Genomic DNA, 16845 nt, shown 5'->3' with positions numbered 1-16845 from the left:
AGTGAACTTTTTAAAATTCCAGGGAATTTGGAGAATTTCTGCTCTTGCTTCCAGATTTGTGCTTTTGATTTGATGGTCAGGTGGTGGTTTCCTCCACATTATTTTCTACTCAGTCACTAACTGTAACACGCATTGTGTTTTTATACCGCCCCCTAATCCTTGACCTAAGAGAGGCTGAGAAAAACGCAGAGTTGGTGTCAGTGACCTCCTGGGGTGAGCTCCGGAGCCCAGCTGGGCGCCCGTCCGTCCCCGTCACAGCCCGTGGCTCTCCCTCCTGCGCCCTCGTCAGAGCGCATCTCCTCCAGCCTCCTTCCGCAGCCGCGGGCCTCGGGCTGCCCTTCAGGCTCTCTGCCACTCTCTGCCGTTCTCAAAGCCCTTGTTTCCTCCTCACATAACTGGGGATGGCTGTGTCAGAGAGCTTCTCCACTGAGGCCAGAATCGAGCTCCTCCCTCTCTGCAGCCTCCACAGGACCCCAGGCACGGTCAGTTTGGGGCCAGGTGCCCACCGCATCTGCATTCAGCCTCCGGGCAGCGGAAGGTGGAGTTGCGGTCCTCACACTACCTGAATAAGCAGAAGGCTTCAGCTAAATAACTTAAGAGATGACCCAGCCAGGCCTGGAACTCAGGGACAGGGAAGAGGCTCCTGACCGCTCCGACCTGCTGTCCTCTGTTTTGGTCGGTCATCTGGATGTAGACATAAAATATAAGATTAACAGTAATTATTTCCTCTAAAACATAAAAGAAATGAATTATTCAATATACTTACGAAATTGCATGAAAGTTTCTAATGTGACTCCTCATATCCTACTAATTTACGTTTAGTTGATTAGAATGTTCTTTTCTTCAACTGATTTAATTGAGTAGTTACTACTGAAAAGATTTTCTGGAACTGGACTTAAATGAATTGGTAATTTATTTGTATTAATTAAGATAAATCATGTGAAAGAAATGAATTTTGTACTTAATACATATTCATTGATTAAATGGACAAATGGCATACACTGGCATTGAAAATTGATTTATCTCCCTCTTTCCCTGGTGATGTATTGCATTTGCAACATATCATTTTGTGAATTCTCCTTTTACTTGGAATATGCATAAGACATGAGTGAAACTTGAGTTTACAAGTGTAGAAAACTGTCAGAAGAGTCACATCAATTATGCATCAGGTCATGGCTGTTATCCAAGGACATTTATTACCCATGTAAGTGGGCATTACCCTACATTAGATGCTATATTTCATAGGAGATCTTGATGAGGGGTGAGGCCTTCGCGCAGGGTGACAGTGACATCGGTCTCTCACATGCCAACGTGAGCACTGCCCTTCAGCAATGGGAAGGTGTGTGCACAGCTCCCTGCAGAGCTGTCCAGCGCTGGGGTCATCGCTCCTGTTGCTTCGCTGATACCTTGTGGATTGTTTGAACTCTGTTTACTACAGAAGCCATGGTAGGGGAAGAGGCCCCTGCCTCCAAGGAGGCCGAACAACTGTCCAGTCCCTCCCAGGACAGGTTTCTCCCAGCTCTGCCCCAGGAGGAGCTACACAGTTGATTCTTGGTGCAGTGAGAAGCCAGAGGAGCTCATGCAGGGAAGGAGAGGCGGTGATGTTTGCAGGGTCCTGAGCATCAGCTGGTCCACACTGCGGGCAGCACAGGTGTTTTTGTGGACAGACAATGCCTCCCACAGCCCTGCTCGGAGGGCTCGGTGTGCCCGGTTCCCTTGCACTGCTCCTTCTCCCTGTCTTGGGGTTCCTCGCGTGGCCCAGGGAAGGACAGCGGGCTCTCTCATCAATGCGTCCCAATCGCTCTTCACCCCTTCATGCTCCTTAACTGGTCCAGTCTTGCCTCCTCTCTGACCTCTTAGGCTGTTCTTCTCTTTTCTCGAGTTCTTTATTTCTTAAATGTTGAATTGTTAAAACATTAGCATGTAGTTGTCCTGAAAAGAAATCTTAAAATCTTGCAGCTGGTGGAGCAGGAAAAAATGTAGATTGTAACAAAGAAAGAATTTTGGGCTGGTTCTGCTCCCTCCACTCCAAAATTCAGACTTCATTGTAAGTCTTCCTGCTTCAGAACCAAGGAACAGAAAGAAACCCCGGGGAACCACAGGTGCTACAGGAATCCACAAGGTCTGGGTGCTTGGCACTGCGTCCTGTGGATGGTGCCTGGGAGAAACCGTGGCAACTCTGGCTGGATAGAGACTTTACACATGCACGATTGGACTTTGAGTAGCTGTCAGTGGGAAACTGAGAATTGTCTCTTTTTTTTTTTTTATTGTAAACAAATGGGATACATGTTGTTTCTGTTTGTACATGGAGTCAAGGCATACCATTTGTGTAATCATATGTTTACGTAGGTTAATGTTGGTTGATTCATTCTGTTATTTTTTCCCTTCCCCCCACCCCTCCCATCCCTCTTTTCCCTCTATACATCCTTCCTTCCCCCATTCTTGCCCCCCTCCCTAACCCTAACTCTAACCCTAAAACTAACCCCTCCCACGCCCCATTATGTATCATCATCCACTTATCAGCGAGATCATTCTTCCTTTGGTTTTTTGACATTGGCTTATCTCACTTAGCATGATATTCTCCAATTTCATCCATTTGCCTGCAAATGCCATAATTTTATCATTCTTTATGGCTGAGTAATATTCCATTGTATATATATGCCACAGTTTCTTTATCCATTCATCAACTGAAGGACATCTAGGTTGGTTCCACAATCTGGCTATGGTGAACTGAGCAGCAATGAACATTGATGTGGCTGTATCTCTGTAGTATGCTGATTGTAAGTCCTTTGGGTATAGGCCAAGGAGTGGGATAGCTGGGTCAAATGGTAGTTCCATTCCAAGTTTTCTAAGGAATCTCCATACTACTTTCCAGAGTCGCTGCACTAATTTGCAACCCCACCAGCAATGTATGAGTGTACCTTTTTCCCCACATCCTCGCCAACACCTGTTGTTGCTTGTATTCTTGATAATCGCCATTCTAATTGGGGTGAGATGGAATCTTAGGGTGGTTTTGATTTGCATTTCTCTTATTACTAGAGATGTTGAACATTTTTCCATATGTTTGTTGATTGCTTGTAGGTCTTCTTCTGTGAAGTGTCTGTTCTTTTCCTTAGACCATTTGTCGATTGGGTTATTTGTAGTCTTGGTGTTGAGTTTTTTGAGTTCTTTATAGATTCTGGAGATTAGTGCTCTATCTGAAGTATGATTGGCAAAGATTTTCTCCCACTCTGTAGGCTCTTTCTTCGCATTGCTGATAGTTTCCTTTGCTGAGAGAAAGCTTTTTAGTTTGAATCTATCCCAGTTGTTGATTCTCGCTTTTATTTCTTGTGCTATGGGAGTCCTGTTGAGAAAGACTGGTCCTAAGCTGACATGTTGAAGATCTGGACCTACTTTTTCTTCTATAAGATGCAGGGTCTCTGGTCTGATTTCGAGGTCCTTAATCCATTTTGAGTTTAGTTTCGTGCATGGTGAGAGATATGGGTTTAGTTTCATTCTGTTGCATATGGATTTCCAGTTTTCCCAGCACCATTTGTTGAAGAGGCTATCTTTTCTCCATTTCATATTTTTGGCCCCTTTGTCTAGTATGAGAAAATTATATTTATTTGGGTTTGTGTCCATGTCCTCTATTCTGTACCATTGATCTACCTGTCTATTATGGTACCAATACCATGCCGTTTTTGTTACTATTGCTTTGTAGTATAGTTGAAGTTCTGGTATTGCAATACCCCCTGCCTCATTTTTCCTGTGAAAGATTGCTTTAGCTATTCTGGGATTCTTATTCTTCCAGATGAATTTCATGATTGCTTGTTCTATTTCTGTAAGGTACGTCATTGGGATTTTAATTGGAATTCCATTGAATCTGTATAGCACTTTTGGTAGTATGGCCATTTTGACAATATTAATTCTGCCTATTCAGGAACATGGGAGATCTTTCCATCTTCTAAGGTGTTCTTTAATTTCTTTCTTTAGTGTTCTGTAGTTCTCATTGTAGAGGTCTTTCACCTCTTTTGTGAGATTGATTCCCAAGTATTTTATTTTTTTCTATGCTATTGTGAATGGGGTAGTTTTCCTAACTTCTCTTTCTGAAGATTCATCACTTATGTACAAAAATGCATTAGATTTATGAGCATTGATCTTATATCCTGCTACTTTACTAAATTCACTTATGAGTTCTAAGAGTTTTCTGGTGGAATTTCCTGGTTCCTCTAAGTATATAATCATATCATCAGCAAATACGGATAGTTTGAGTTCTTCTTTTCCTATTCCTATCCCTTTAATTTCTTTGGTCTGTCTAATTGCTCTGGCTAGAGTTTCAAGGACGATATTGAAAAGAAGTGGTGAAAGAGGGCATCCCTGCCTTGTTCCAGTTTTTAGGGGGAATGCTTTCAGTTTTTCACCATTTAGAATGATATTAGCCATGGGCTTAGCATAGATGGCCTTTACAATGTTAAGGAATATTCCCACTATCCCTATTTTTTCTAGTGTTTTGAGCATGAAGGGGTGCTGTATTTTATCAAATGCTTTTTCTGCATCTATTGAAATAATCATGTGATTCTTGACTTTAAGTCTGTTGATATGGTGAATTACATTTATTGATTTCCTAATGTTGAACCAACCTTGCATCCCTGGGATGAAACCCACTTGATCATAGTGCACTATCTTTTTAATATGTTTCTGTATGCGATTTGCTAAAATTTTGTTAAGAATTTTTGCGTTGATGTTCATTAAGGATATTGGTCTGAAATTTTCTTTCCTCGATGTGTCTCTGTCTAGTTTAGGTATCAGGGTGATATTGGCTTCATAGAATGAGTTTGGGAGGGTTCCCTCCTCTTCTATTTCATGGAATACTTTGAAAAGTATTGGAATGAGCTCTTCTTTAAAGGTTTTGTAGAACTCGGCTGAGAAACCATCAGGTCCTGGACTTTTCTTTGTTGGTAGGCTTTTGATGACTTCTTCTATTTCTTTACTTGAAATTGGTCTATTTGAATTGTATATGTCCTCCTCCTTCGGTTTAGGCAATTCATATGTCTCTAGAAACTTGTTGATATCTTCGAAATTTTCTATTTTGTTGGAGTATAGATTTTCAAAATAGCTTCTAATTATGTTTTGTATTTCAGTCGTGTCTGTTGTGATATTTCCTTGTTCATTCTGAATTTTGGTGATTTGGGTTTTCTCTCGTCTTCTCTTTGTTAGTGTGGCTAAGGGTTTATCAATTTTGTTTATTTTTTCAAAGAACCAACTATTTATTTTGTCAATTTTTTGTATTGTTTCTTTTATTTCAATTTCATTGATTTCAGCTCTCAGTTTAACTATTTCCTGTCTTCTACTACTTTTGGTGTTGGTGTGTTCTTCTTTTTTAGGGCTTTGAGCTGTAGTGTTCAGTCATTTATTTGTTGAGTTTTACTTCTTTTATTGAATGCGCTCCATGAAATAAATCTTCCTCTAAGTACTGCTTTCATAGTGTCCCAGAGATTTTGATGTTTCTTTCTCATTTACCTCTAAGAATTTTTTTAATTTCCTTCCTAATATCTTCTGTTATCCATTCATCATATAATAGCATATTGTTTAATCTCCAGGTGTTGGAGTAATTTCTGTTTTTTACTCTTTCATTTATTTCTAATTTCAATTCATTATGATCTGATAGAATACAAGGTAGTGTCTCTATCTTCTTGTATTTGCTGACATTAGCTTTGTGGCATAATATGTGGTCTATTTTAGAGAAGGATCCATGTGCTGCTGAGAAGAAAGTGTATTCGCTCTTGGTTGGATGGTATATTGTGTAAATGTCTGTTAAGTCTAAATTATTGATTGTGTTATTGAGTTCTATGGTTTCTTTGTTCAATTTTTGTTTGGAAGATCTGTCCAGTGGTGAGAGAGGCGTGTTAAAATCACCTAGTATTATTGTATTATGGTCTATTTGGTTTCTGAGATTGAGAGGATTTGTTTGACATACATGGGTGAGCCACTGTTTGGGGCATAGATGTTTATGATTGTTATATCTTGCTGATTTATGCTTCCCTTAAGCAGTGTGAAATGTTCTTCTTTATCCCTTCTGACTAACTTTGGCTTGAAGTCCACAATATCTGAAATGAGGATGGATACCCCAGCTTTTTTGTTGGGTCCATGTGCATGGTATGTTTTTTCCCATCCTTTCACCTTTAGTCTATGGGTATCTCTTTCTATGAGATGAGTCTCTTGCAGGCAACATATTGTTGGATCTTTCTTTTTAATCCAATCTGCCAGTCTATGTCTTTTGATTGATGAATTCAGGCCATTAATATTCAGGGTTATTATTGAGATATGATTTGCTTTCCCGGTCATTTGACTCATTTTATTCATTTATTTGTTTATTTTTGACACGACTTGGTTCCTCTTTATTTGAGAGTTCCTTTAGGATAGCTCCTCCCTTTGCTGATTTGCTCCTTTGTTTTTCATCTCTTCCTCATGGAATATTTTGCTGAGAATGTTCTGTAATGCTGTCTTTCTTTTTGTATATTCTTTTAGCTTTTGTTTATCATGGAAGGATTTTATTTCATCGTCAAATTTGAAGGTAAGTTTTGCTGGGTATAAGATTCTTGGTTGGCATCCATTTTCTTTTAGGGCTTGAAAAATGTTATTCCAGGCCCTTCTAGCTTTTAAGGTCTGGATTGAAAAATCTGCTGATATCCGTTTTGGTTTCCCCCTGCATGTAATTTGGTTCTTTTCTCTCACAGCCTTTAAAATTCTGTCTTTATTTTGTATGTTAGGTATTTTCATTACAATGTGCCTTGGTGTGAGTCTGTTGTAATTTTGTGTATTTGGAGTCCTATAAGCCTCTTGAACTTGATTTTCCATTTCATCTTCAGATTTGGGAATTTTTCTGATATTATTTCATTGAATAGATTGTTCATTCCTTTGGTTTGTTTCTCTAAGCCTTCCTCAATCCCAATAATTCTCAAATTTGGCCTTTTCATGATATCCCATAGTTCTTGGAGATTCTGTTCATGATTTCTTACCATCTTCTCTGTTTGTTCAACTTTGTTTTCGAGGTTAAATATTTTGTCTTCAATATCTGAAGTTCTGTCTTCCAGGTGTTCTATCCTATTGGTTATGCTTTCTATGGAATTCTTAATTTGGTTTATTGTTTCCTTCATTTCAAGGATTTCTGTTTGTTTTTTTTTTTTCAATATCTCTAACTCTTTATTGAAATGGTCTTTTGCTTCCTGTATTTGCTCTTTTAACTGTCGATTGGTGAGTTCATTCAATGCCTGCATTTGCTCTTTCATTTCATCGTTTGCTTCCCTAATCATGTTAATTATGTACATTCTGAATTCCCTTTCTGTCATTTCTTCTGCCATGCTGTCATTGGATTTTATTGATGTAACATCCAGATTTGTTTGAGGCATTTTCTTCCCTTGTTTTCTCATATTGTTCAGGAATCAGTGGGTCATTAAGACATAGCAGATTTCCTCTATTGACTTATAATGTCCCTGAAGATTGCTAGTGTATCCCCTCTTATCCTTCAGTAGCCTGAAGTCTTAGAGGAAGTTGATACTGCGGTGTTCCCCAAGGAAGCTGCCTCTCCAGGGGTGGTGGTCTTCGGGTGGGGTATATTCCCTGCTAGTGGGCAGAGGTGCCTCCACTTGTTGACCAATGGTCATCCAAAGGGGAACTAGCTGTGGGCTGAGGCAAGGCCTGTTTGTGCCTGTGTCTCTGGTTTTACCGTCCTTGTGGGAAAACCTCACCCGGCAGGGAAGACTCACCTGGTTGCGAGGTCTCGCTGGTCAGTCCCCCTCCTAGAGGTTCCCCTCAGTCCACAATTACCGCCTGGGCAGGGCAGCCTTCCCAGGCAACGTTCCCAGGGGCCCAGACCTACCTCCTGGGCCTGGGAGCCTCACCCTTCGCAGACGAGTCTCCTTAGGTTGCCCTTCCTCAGAGAAGCTGCCCGCAGTCCTGGAAACTTCGCTCCGCCCCTCAGCTTGTCTCTGTGTAGCTCTTTCACCAAAAGGCGCCTAGGTCCCCGGACCATGCTTTGCACCTAATCGCCTGGCTATGCGACCCCTCCTCTGAGCAGCCACCTGGAGCCTCGTACATATGCTCCGAGCCCCAGTGACCCGCCGCTCGCCTCTTCCTCCAGGCAGCCACCCGGTGTTCTGTGTGGGCGCTTGGAGACCAAGCAACTCACTGCGCCCCTCCACCTCCTCAGGACAACCCCCCTGTTGTTCAGGAGGTTGCTGAGTCCAAACAGCTCGCCACCCAGCTCTTCCTCTGGCAGCCGCCGGAGCCCTGGTGGGTTGCTCTGAAACTAAGCGTTGTGCTGCGCGGCCTCCTCTGCAAAGTTCCCCGCTGTCTGTGTTCACTGCTCCAGCGGGGAGAAGGGTATCTTGCCGCCTGGGCAGGGCAGCCTTCCCAGGCAACGTTCCCAGGGGCCCGGACCTAATTCCTGGGCCTGGGAGCCTCACCCTTCGCAGACAAGTCTCCTTAGGTTGCCCCTCCTCAGAGAAGCTGCCCGCAGTCCTGCAACCTTCGCTCCGCCCCTCAGCTTGAGTCTGCAGCTCTTCCATCGAAAAGCCGCATAGAATCTGGGACCCTGTTCTGCACCTAATCTCCTGCCCATGCAGGCCGTCCTCTGGGCAGCCGCTGAAGCCAGGCGGTTTACTCTGAAACCAAGCGCTGTGCTGAGCAGCTTCCTCTGCAAAGTTCCCAGTGGTCCGTGTTTACCGCTCCAGGGGGGGAGGGGCGTCTCGCCGGGCAACTCTACTTCACAAAGTCCCCTGCGTTCCGGGGCTACCGCCCCATCCGGGACGCCTCCCCAAAGGGAGAGACTCACCCGGCGGCTTTGAGTTGGTCCCAAGTCTGTCACTATCTCTTCTTTTGAATCCTGAGTCCTGGAGCAACATGAAATGCAGCTGCCCTCTAGTCTGCCATCTTGAAAACCCCGAATTGTCTCTATTGATACTGCCGTGCTGCGAGAAGGCAGTGATTCAGGAATCACCCTTGTGGGAAGAGGGAAGGTGATCTCCAGGTGGCCCAGAGGCAGATGATGAGGATAGAGATGATTTAGAAGCACAATGACTGATGTGCTAGCTAAAGTTTTCAACAATTAAGGATTAGAATTAAGTAATTATAGGTAGGTCATGTGACTTAAAGAGGCTATACCCCTTCAAGAGACACAAATATTTATTGAGGAAACCATCAAACGCCAGAAATTGCTTTAAATGAAAAGCTTATACAAATGAGCAAAATGGACAAATACATTTGCTCTGAGTATGTCCATACATTTCATTTCAGATGTTTCCTTTGATAGACTCATAAAAAATGTGAGTTAAGAAAAGAATAATCTGCTATTGAGATGCATTGCAAACGTGGAGATACGTTGCTAAGAATAAAGAAAATGAAAAAAATTATACTTAATTTCTAATACTCACAGCTGAATATCTGAGAAGGAACTGGATCCACAACTCTGTGAAATTCTGGCCTATGTCTGCTTGAAAACATGGAGCTGGGTTCCATACTTATTTACCAACAGCTCACTCAAAAGCCTAACCACTGAAAATCATAATTCCCCAAGTAATGGGTAGGGCCGTTTCTTGAAATTCTGGGAACCAGCTTTAATCAGTCAAGTCAGGGCTCAAGCTTCAAAGCAGGTGACTGAGAGGCACACCTGGAGATGGTGAGATCTGGTCCCCTGTCCCAAGTGTGAGCACAGGTCAGGGAACATCGCACAGTGGCTTTCGGCTGTAGGACTTCCCTGAGCAGAGCTGCATTTGCCAAGTGTGATATGCTTAAAAGGCAGGGTGGTTACACTGAGTCTTAATCAAGTCAACAAGTACTTATTGAGTATTGTCTAATATGTTTGGAACAGCTGTACATTATGAAATGCACCGAAGTATAAATTGTGCCTAAAGCTACCGTAACTCAAGTTGCGCTGTGATAACGTTCCTTTTACGGTTTCCTAATTAATACCTTAGCATAGGAGCGCTTTGGGCAAATGCACATCTGAAGTGATGACATTCTCCGGAATAGCTCCTAAATGGACTTGTGACCAGGGAAGACGCCCTGCCTTTCGGAGGGGTCCAGGCTTGCCTTGAGCTTTCTGTCAGAGATCTTCACAGCCATGACACACCCACTGGGTTCTGAGAAACAAGCTTGTATCCTTTTAATTTAGGTCATGTGATTCATTTGGACAGCAAATACCAATATTTTAAAAGTGAATTTGGGTCAGGTCCGGTGGTACATGCCTTTAATCCCAGTGGCTTAGGAGGCTGAGGCAGGAAAATTCCAAGTTCATAGCCAGTTTCAGCAACTTAGTAAGACACTAAGCAACTCAGCAAGACCCTATCTCTAAAAATAAATAAATAAATAAATAAAAAATAAAAAAATATTTTTATATATATATATATATATATACATATATATATATGTATATATATATATATATATATATATATATATATATATATAAGGGCTGGGGATGTGGCTCAGTGGTTAAGAGTCCCTGGGTTCAATCCCTTAAAAAAAAAAACAAAAAAAAAAACAAAAAAACAGTGAATTTGAACCTAGAGTAGGCTAGTTTTTAGTTGACTATTTCCATAGTATGTTTTGAGCAATGGAAAAGTTGGCCCAAGTGATCTTGTCACGTTGGCATGCGAAGGACAGCAGACACTGTGTCAGGCTCTGGATATGCAGGCGAGTAAAGACACATCAAGAAATTCCAGCCTAATGGGAAAGGAAAAGCTGTAGGTTATAATCGTATAAAGAAGTATTTTTGGGAATAGACACGCTTTATCACTTTATGTTAATATATGGAGGAGAGATGCAGGATTTCGGGGGCAGCTCAGGAGTGTGTGTACTGGACTCTGGACTGAGGCTCCTAGGCCAGTGGCTGGCCTGGTGCTCAGCCAAGAGGAGGGAAGAACAGGCCACCATCAGAAAGTGTCCCCCTTGGGAGGTCCGCGTGCCTCGTGTTGGTGAGGAAACCAACCCCAGCTCGTTCCCTGGGCTCCTCCGTAAGTTGGGCTTCTCCTTTCCCTTCCCGAGACCCCGCTGGGGAGCAGTGCTAGGTTTAGAGTCCAGGTGACACGAGATTTCCGAAGTTCCTCTCTGGATTAAAAGGACTTCGGAATAGCGGGCACCTGACGATTTTTATCCTCCCAGCCACGCCATTCACATGGCTGTGGCCTCTGCCTCCCTCAGTCTTTCCTTTCAACCTCAGGAGGAAGAGGAGGGAAGTGGCGTTTTCCTTTTGCTTCGAGTCAACATTCCCAGTTTCTTTCTCTGCGTTTCAAGGACCTCCCGCACGTGCCTGCCTTGAGCTGCAGGACATTGGCACGGTCTCTGCGGATGGAACCCATGGGTTGAGGAGGCTCTGGGGACTGTGCTGCCCGCCCCATCTGAGCAGGGCCTGGCCCAGGGGCAACGTCCACATGGTGTGGGACATCTGCATGGTTAGGGGCCCTCGCCCTGACGCTCCACTGCCGGTGTCTCACTGTGTCTCCTGGCGCCCTGGAGAGATGTGTGGTGCCAACTCTGTGCACAGTCGATATACCTCATGTGTTTTGAGCCAGAAGGGGATTGGAAGTAGAGGACCTGGTATTGTCCCCACCTAGGATGCTGGTATCATGGGGCCATCTTGGGAGTGCGCTGCCTTGCCCATAGGTGACCGTGCCCTAGCGCAGGTTGGGGTGCTGACCAGGAGGCCCCAAGGCCCCGCCAACTGCAGTTCCTGGTCTTTCCCAGCTGATCTGGAGTTCGTTAGAACGCGGCGTCTTTTCCGCACTAGTGGGATGCTCACGGAGTTCTCTTGTCTCTCTCCCCAGCGAGGACCTGCGGATCGAACCTGCGTGGGCCCAGTGGTGTTATCACCTCCCCCAACTACCCAGTCCAGTACGAAGACAACGCGCACTGCGTGTGGGTGATCACCACCGCAGACCCCGACAAGGTGAGGCCGCGCTCCCCAGGGCGCGTTCCCGCGGGCGACCCCGGGCTGGGGCCCCTGCCTCAACCACGCGCACGTTTACTGTGCTGCCTGGGTTGAAGGCTGGTGCTGCTTGTGTCCCGTGTCCACACCCCGGGACGGCAGTGTAGACGTCAGCATGGTGTGTGGTCTCCGCTTGGCCCCTTCTGGTGGAGCTGGGCGGGTCTGAGTGCTGTCCCCAGGTGTCACGGCCCTTTCCACTGTGGGCGGTACCCTGTCAGCAGCTGCACCCAGGCCCAGTGTTCCTGCCGGCTGCCACTCTATGCGATGGACGCCCCCCTGCGCCTACCGCACTGTGTGCACTGTGTGCACTCAGTCTCCTCCCTCCTTGGGTCCCTAAGCATTCCTAAGAGCAGGCAGGTCTCCGTCCTCTCGGTAATTTCTTACCTTGCGTGACATCAAGTAGGATGCGTGATCCTCTGGCCCGTAAAGGTTGGTGGAGACAGGTTATTTCTCCATAAGTGTCTCGCACACAGTTCTCAATTGCCTCATGGCTTCCGAGTGTCGGCTGGGAGAGCACATTCAGAATCCGTTTCCTTTGCTGTACTTGGGTTATCTTTAATTCGGTTTAAGCTCAGTCAGGCCTCCTACCAGTGGAAAACCAGGAAAGCAAAGGTGGTTCGTCTTTGTATCGATTTGATTTAAAAACTGACAGGAAATCATTCTGAGTGTGGATTTCAGATAAACTAAAATAAGCAATGTTCAGAGAATGTATTTGTAGTGATATTAGATTTAGAACGATCACACCATTTGCGGTTTCTGAGCCAGCAGAGGCAGCTCTGCGTGGCAAGGGCTCGCTGGTGGTGTCAGGGGGCATTCAGCCTGCGGTACCGTGCAGGTGGCTGGGTGCCCCCGGGGCCAGCCCGGGAGCAGCGCCGCTCTGACGTGCATTCAGTGAGGCCTCTCCAGGTGGCTTTGCGTCCCTTTCCTGACTTCTGTGCTGACACCAAGGCTCCTGCTTGTGTGAAGGTGCCAGCTTTAATAAACAGAAACGGGTCAGACCCTGGGTTGGGGGCTTCCCCTTAAACATGGAGGAGTTTGGAGCTGCCCCAGCTCTTGCCAAGAGCCCTGGTTTAATGATGGTTGTGTCCACTCAACATTCTGGGCCATGTGTCGCCTGGGCTCAGCCATGCCGTGGTGGTCTGCTCAGCTCTCATACGCGGGGCGGTAACTTATCCAAAGTCTTACCCAGACCTGCCGCTTCCCGGGCCCTGTTCTCAGACCTTTAGATGCAGCTCTGCCCCGCAGTCGTTCTGTGACCTCGGACAAGTGAGCCAAGTCCCCTGAGCCTCGGAGATAGTAAGAGTCTAATGACAAGACTGTTTCCTGGGGGGTGGTTGTGCCAAGTGAGCAAATCCACAGTGTGCCTAAGTGGGCACGATGCTGCCATCTACTCTCAGTACTAGAAGTGGTGAATTCGTCAACAGCTTGATGGCTGTTTACCAAGCCATTGCATTTAGTTGTCTCTCAAAGGGAGTTATGTTTTACAAACTGAATTTAAAAAGTAAATGATGTTACTAGTTTATAATTGTTTTAATTTCTACATTCACATACATATAAAAAAATTAGAATTTCCTGTTTGATCCCTAGCAAGGTCAGTCATATGACCTTGGGAATTTAGCAAAGGTCCTAAAGCTCAGATGGAGAAGTTCTAGGAAAAAACACCAACACAGTCGGACTTGTTTGGGAATGTGTTCGGTGATGTACTAAGTGGCACTGAGCAGGTGACATGCACTGTACGGGGGTCCAGATAAACCAGTGCTTATTTCCTAGGCATGTAAACACCAGGGCTAATGGATCTGGGGGGACATCGTGAAGCACTGGATATGCTACTGTGCCATTGGAGTGAGTCACAGGAAGAGCATTGGAGTGGTCCACATGTTCCGTGTGACCCTAGGAAAGCCACATGAGTCCCTCACACAAGAGGAAATGGACTTGAGAGTCACTCAGGAGCTCCAGGCCACCCCTCCAGCAGGCCCTGCAGTCGCTGAGTGTTTTATATCGTGCAAAGCTCACCCCCACCCTCCCGCTCCCTGGAGGCCCCTGTTATGCCTCAGCAGCTCCCAGAACCTCACACTTCCTGCTCTGGGGCCAAGGCCCCCCACCAGTGAAGCCCTCTGGAGTCCTCTGTCTTCAGGGCACAGCCCAAACCCTGAGCAGGAGGCTGCTCCCGCCCTTCTCTGGGGGACATGGGCACAGCACGTCCTCGGCCTGCGGGCATGGCTCTGCTTTGGGGGGCCCGGGATAAGTCGTGTGGACACCAGCCCTGCGTGAACTCTCCCCACAGGCCTCCCTGCGCACGGCGGGAAGACACGGGGCAGTGGGTTGTAGGAGGGAGGAGGCAGGGCTGGAATCTGCCCCGATGCTCCCAGGGAGGGACGATGAGTTTGACCGGGAGCGGGCTCGGGGCAGCGTCGCCTCAGGTGGAGGCCGAGCAAGACGAGGTGCCCGGGTGACCGTGAGGGGGCGAGGGGGGCCCGGGCCAGCTCCGGTTCTCTGGGTCAGCACCCTTCCACAGCTCCACCCTGAGTCTGGTCTCCAGGGGGTGTGAGTAGTGGGGCCCTGGGAACCAGGGCAGCTCTGCGGCTGGATGGCGCAGCCTTCGAGCGGGAGCTGTGTTCCTTTCCCCGGAGGAGCCTCGCCCAGCTCTGCGTCCCTGCACCCTGCTCCCTGGGCCCTGACCGGTGCTACAGTCCTCCCAGTTTAGAACAAAGCATCCATCCTACCTCTGACCAGGAAGGGACGTCAAGAACCCACGGTGCTTGGTGAAGAGAGGTTGGTGTTGGGCAGTAAGATAGTGAGGAGCCTGCTCCAGATCCAGCAGACGCATCGCAGAGGCACATCTGGAGTTCACCAGTGCGCTCTTAGTGTAGGGGCCAGAGACAGGGACGGCCATAGGAGGAGCAGGGCAGGCTGTTAGTGTAGGGACCAGAGACAGGGACGGCCATAGGAGGAGCAGGGCAGGCTGTTAGTGTAGGGACCAGAGACAGGGACGGCCATAGGAGGAGCAGGGCAGGCTGTTAGTGTAGGGACCAGAGACAGGGACGGCCATAGGAGGAGCAGGGAAGGCTTTTAGTGTAGGGATCAGAGACAGGGACGGCCATAGGAGGAGCAGGGCAGACTTTTAGTGTAGGGACCAGAGACAGGGACGGCCATAGGAGGAGCAGGGAAGGCTTTTAGTGTAGGGATCAGAGACAGGGACGGCCATAGGAGGAGCAGGGCAGACTGTTAGTGTAGGGACCAGAGACAGGGACGGCCATAGGAGGAGCAGGGAAGGCTTTTAGTGTAGGGACCAGAGACAGGGACGGCCATAGGAGGAGCAGGGCAGACTGTTAGTGTAGGGATCAGAGACAGGGACGGCCATAGGAGGAGCAGGGCAGACTGTTAGTGTAGGGACCAGAGACAGGGACGGCCATAGGAGGAGCAGGGAAGGCTTTTAGTGTAGGGACCAGAGACAGGGATGGCCATAGGAGGAGCAGGGCAGACTGTTAGTGTAGGGATCAGAGACAGGGACGGCCATAGGAGGAGCAGGGCAGACTGTTAGTGTAGGGACCAGAGACAGGGACGGCCATAGGAGGAGCAGGGAAGGCTTTTAGTGTAGGGACCAGAGACAGGGATGGCCATAGGAGGAGCAGGGAAGGCTGTTAGTGTAGGGACCAGAGACAGGGATGGCCATAGGAGGAGCAGGGCAGGCTGTTAGTGTAGGGACCAGAGACAGGGACGGCCATAGGAGGAGCAGGGCAGGCTGTTAGTGTAGGGACCAGAGACAGGGACGGCCATAGGAGGAGCAGGGAAGGCTTTTAGTGTAGGGATCAGAGACAGGGACGGCCATAGGAGGAGCAGGGCAGACTTTTAGTGTAGGGACCAGAGACAGGGATGGCCATAGGAGGAGCAGGGCAGACTGTTAGTGTAGGGACCAGAGACAGGGACGGCCATAGGAGGAGCAGGGAAGGCTTTTAGTGTAGGGATCAGAGACAGGGACGGCCATAGGAGGAGCAGGGCAGACTTTTAGTGTAGGGACCAGAGACAGGGACGGCCATAGGAGGAGCAGGGAAGGCTTTTAGTGTAGGGACCAGAGACAGGGACGGCCATAGGAGGAGCAGGGAAGGCTTTTAGTGTAGGGACCAGAGACAGGGATGGCCATAGGAGGAGCAGGGCAGACTGTTAGTGTAGGGATCAGAGACAGGGACGGCCATAGGAGGAGCAGGGCAGACTGTTAGTGTAGGGACCAGAGACAGGGACGGCCATAGGAGGAGCAGGGAAGGCTTTTAGTGTAGGGACCAGAGACAGGGATGGCCATAGGAGGAGCAGGGAAGGCTGTTAGTGTAGGGACCAGAGACAGGGACGGCCATAGGAGGAGCAGGGCAGGCTGTTAGTGTAGGGACCAGAGACAGGGACAGCCATAGGAGGAGCAGGGCAGGCAAAGGAAGCCCTGCCTTGCTTTCCTTTCAAGGACCAGTGAAGGCAGGGTTTGAGGTAGAGAACGCTCTTGCACCACCTGGCTTCTGTGGGTCAAAGGTAAGCTCTTTTCCTGGAGGAGGAATGGCCAGAGGTCCTCAGGTGAGGCGACTGTGCCTCCAAGCCGATCTGCAGGTGATCTCATGAGCACGTCTCCAGTATTTTCAAAATGCATTTAGATGCAGTCTACACGTGCATCACGGTGTTTTCTAAGTACGTCAAGACGTGCACGTGCACACAAGCTTCTCCTCTTTCCTGTACATGCAGAAATACTGAAATTTCTGCTTGAGGTCCCTGTTGCCACATCCCTTCCTTGGCAGGAAGGTCCAGGAGGTCAGACCCCACAGCACTCCGTGGCCTTCCTGCCGTCTGCAAGGAGAGTCATTTTTTGTGTTGTCCTCTAGTCCGCTGTCACTTTGATGAGCCAC

At 47.5% G+C, this 16845-nt stretch overlaps 1 protein-coding gene across 1 annotated transcript in view; it reads left to right on the top strand.

Annotated features, from left to right (window-relative positions):
- Csmd1 (CUB and Sushi multiple domains 1) overlaps positions 1-16845 on the top strand; it is a 1673782-nt gene that overhangs the window by 1182184 nt on the left and 474753 nt on the right. The window contains exon 10 of the mRNA XM_047550875.1: positions 11802-11923. Coding sequence (XP_047406831.1) covers positions 11802-11923 — 122 coding nt within the window. The remainder of the gene's footprint in view (positions 1-11801; positions 11924-16845) is intronic.

The sequence above is a fragment of the Sciurus carolinensis genome, chromosome 4 (assembly GCF_902686445.1).
Source record: "Sciurus carolinensis chromosome 4, mSciCar1.2, whole genome shotgun sequence".
In the NCBI taxonomy this organism is placed as follows: domain Eukaryota; kingdom Metazoa; phylum Chordata; class Mammalia; order Rodentia; family Sciuridae; genus Sciurus; species Sciurus carolinensis.
This window is presented reverse-complemented; position numbering and strand designations above follow the sequence as displayed.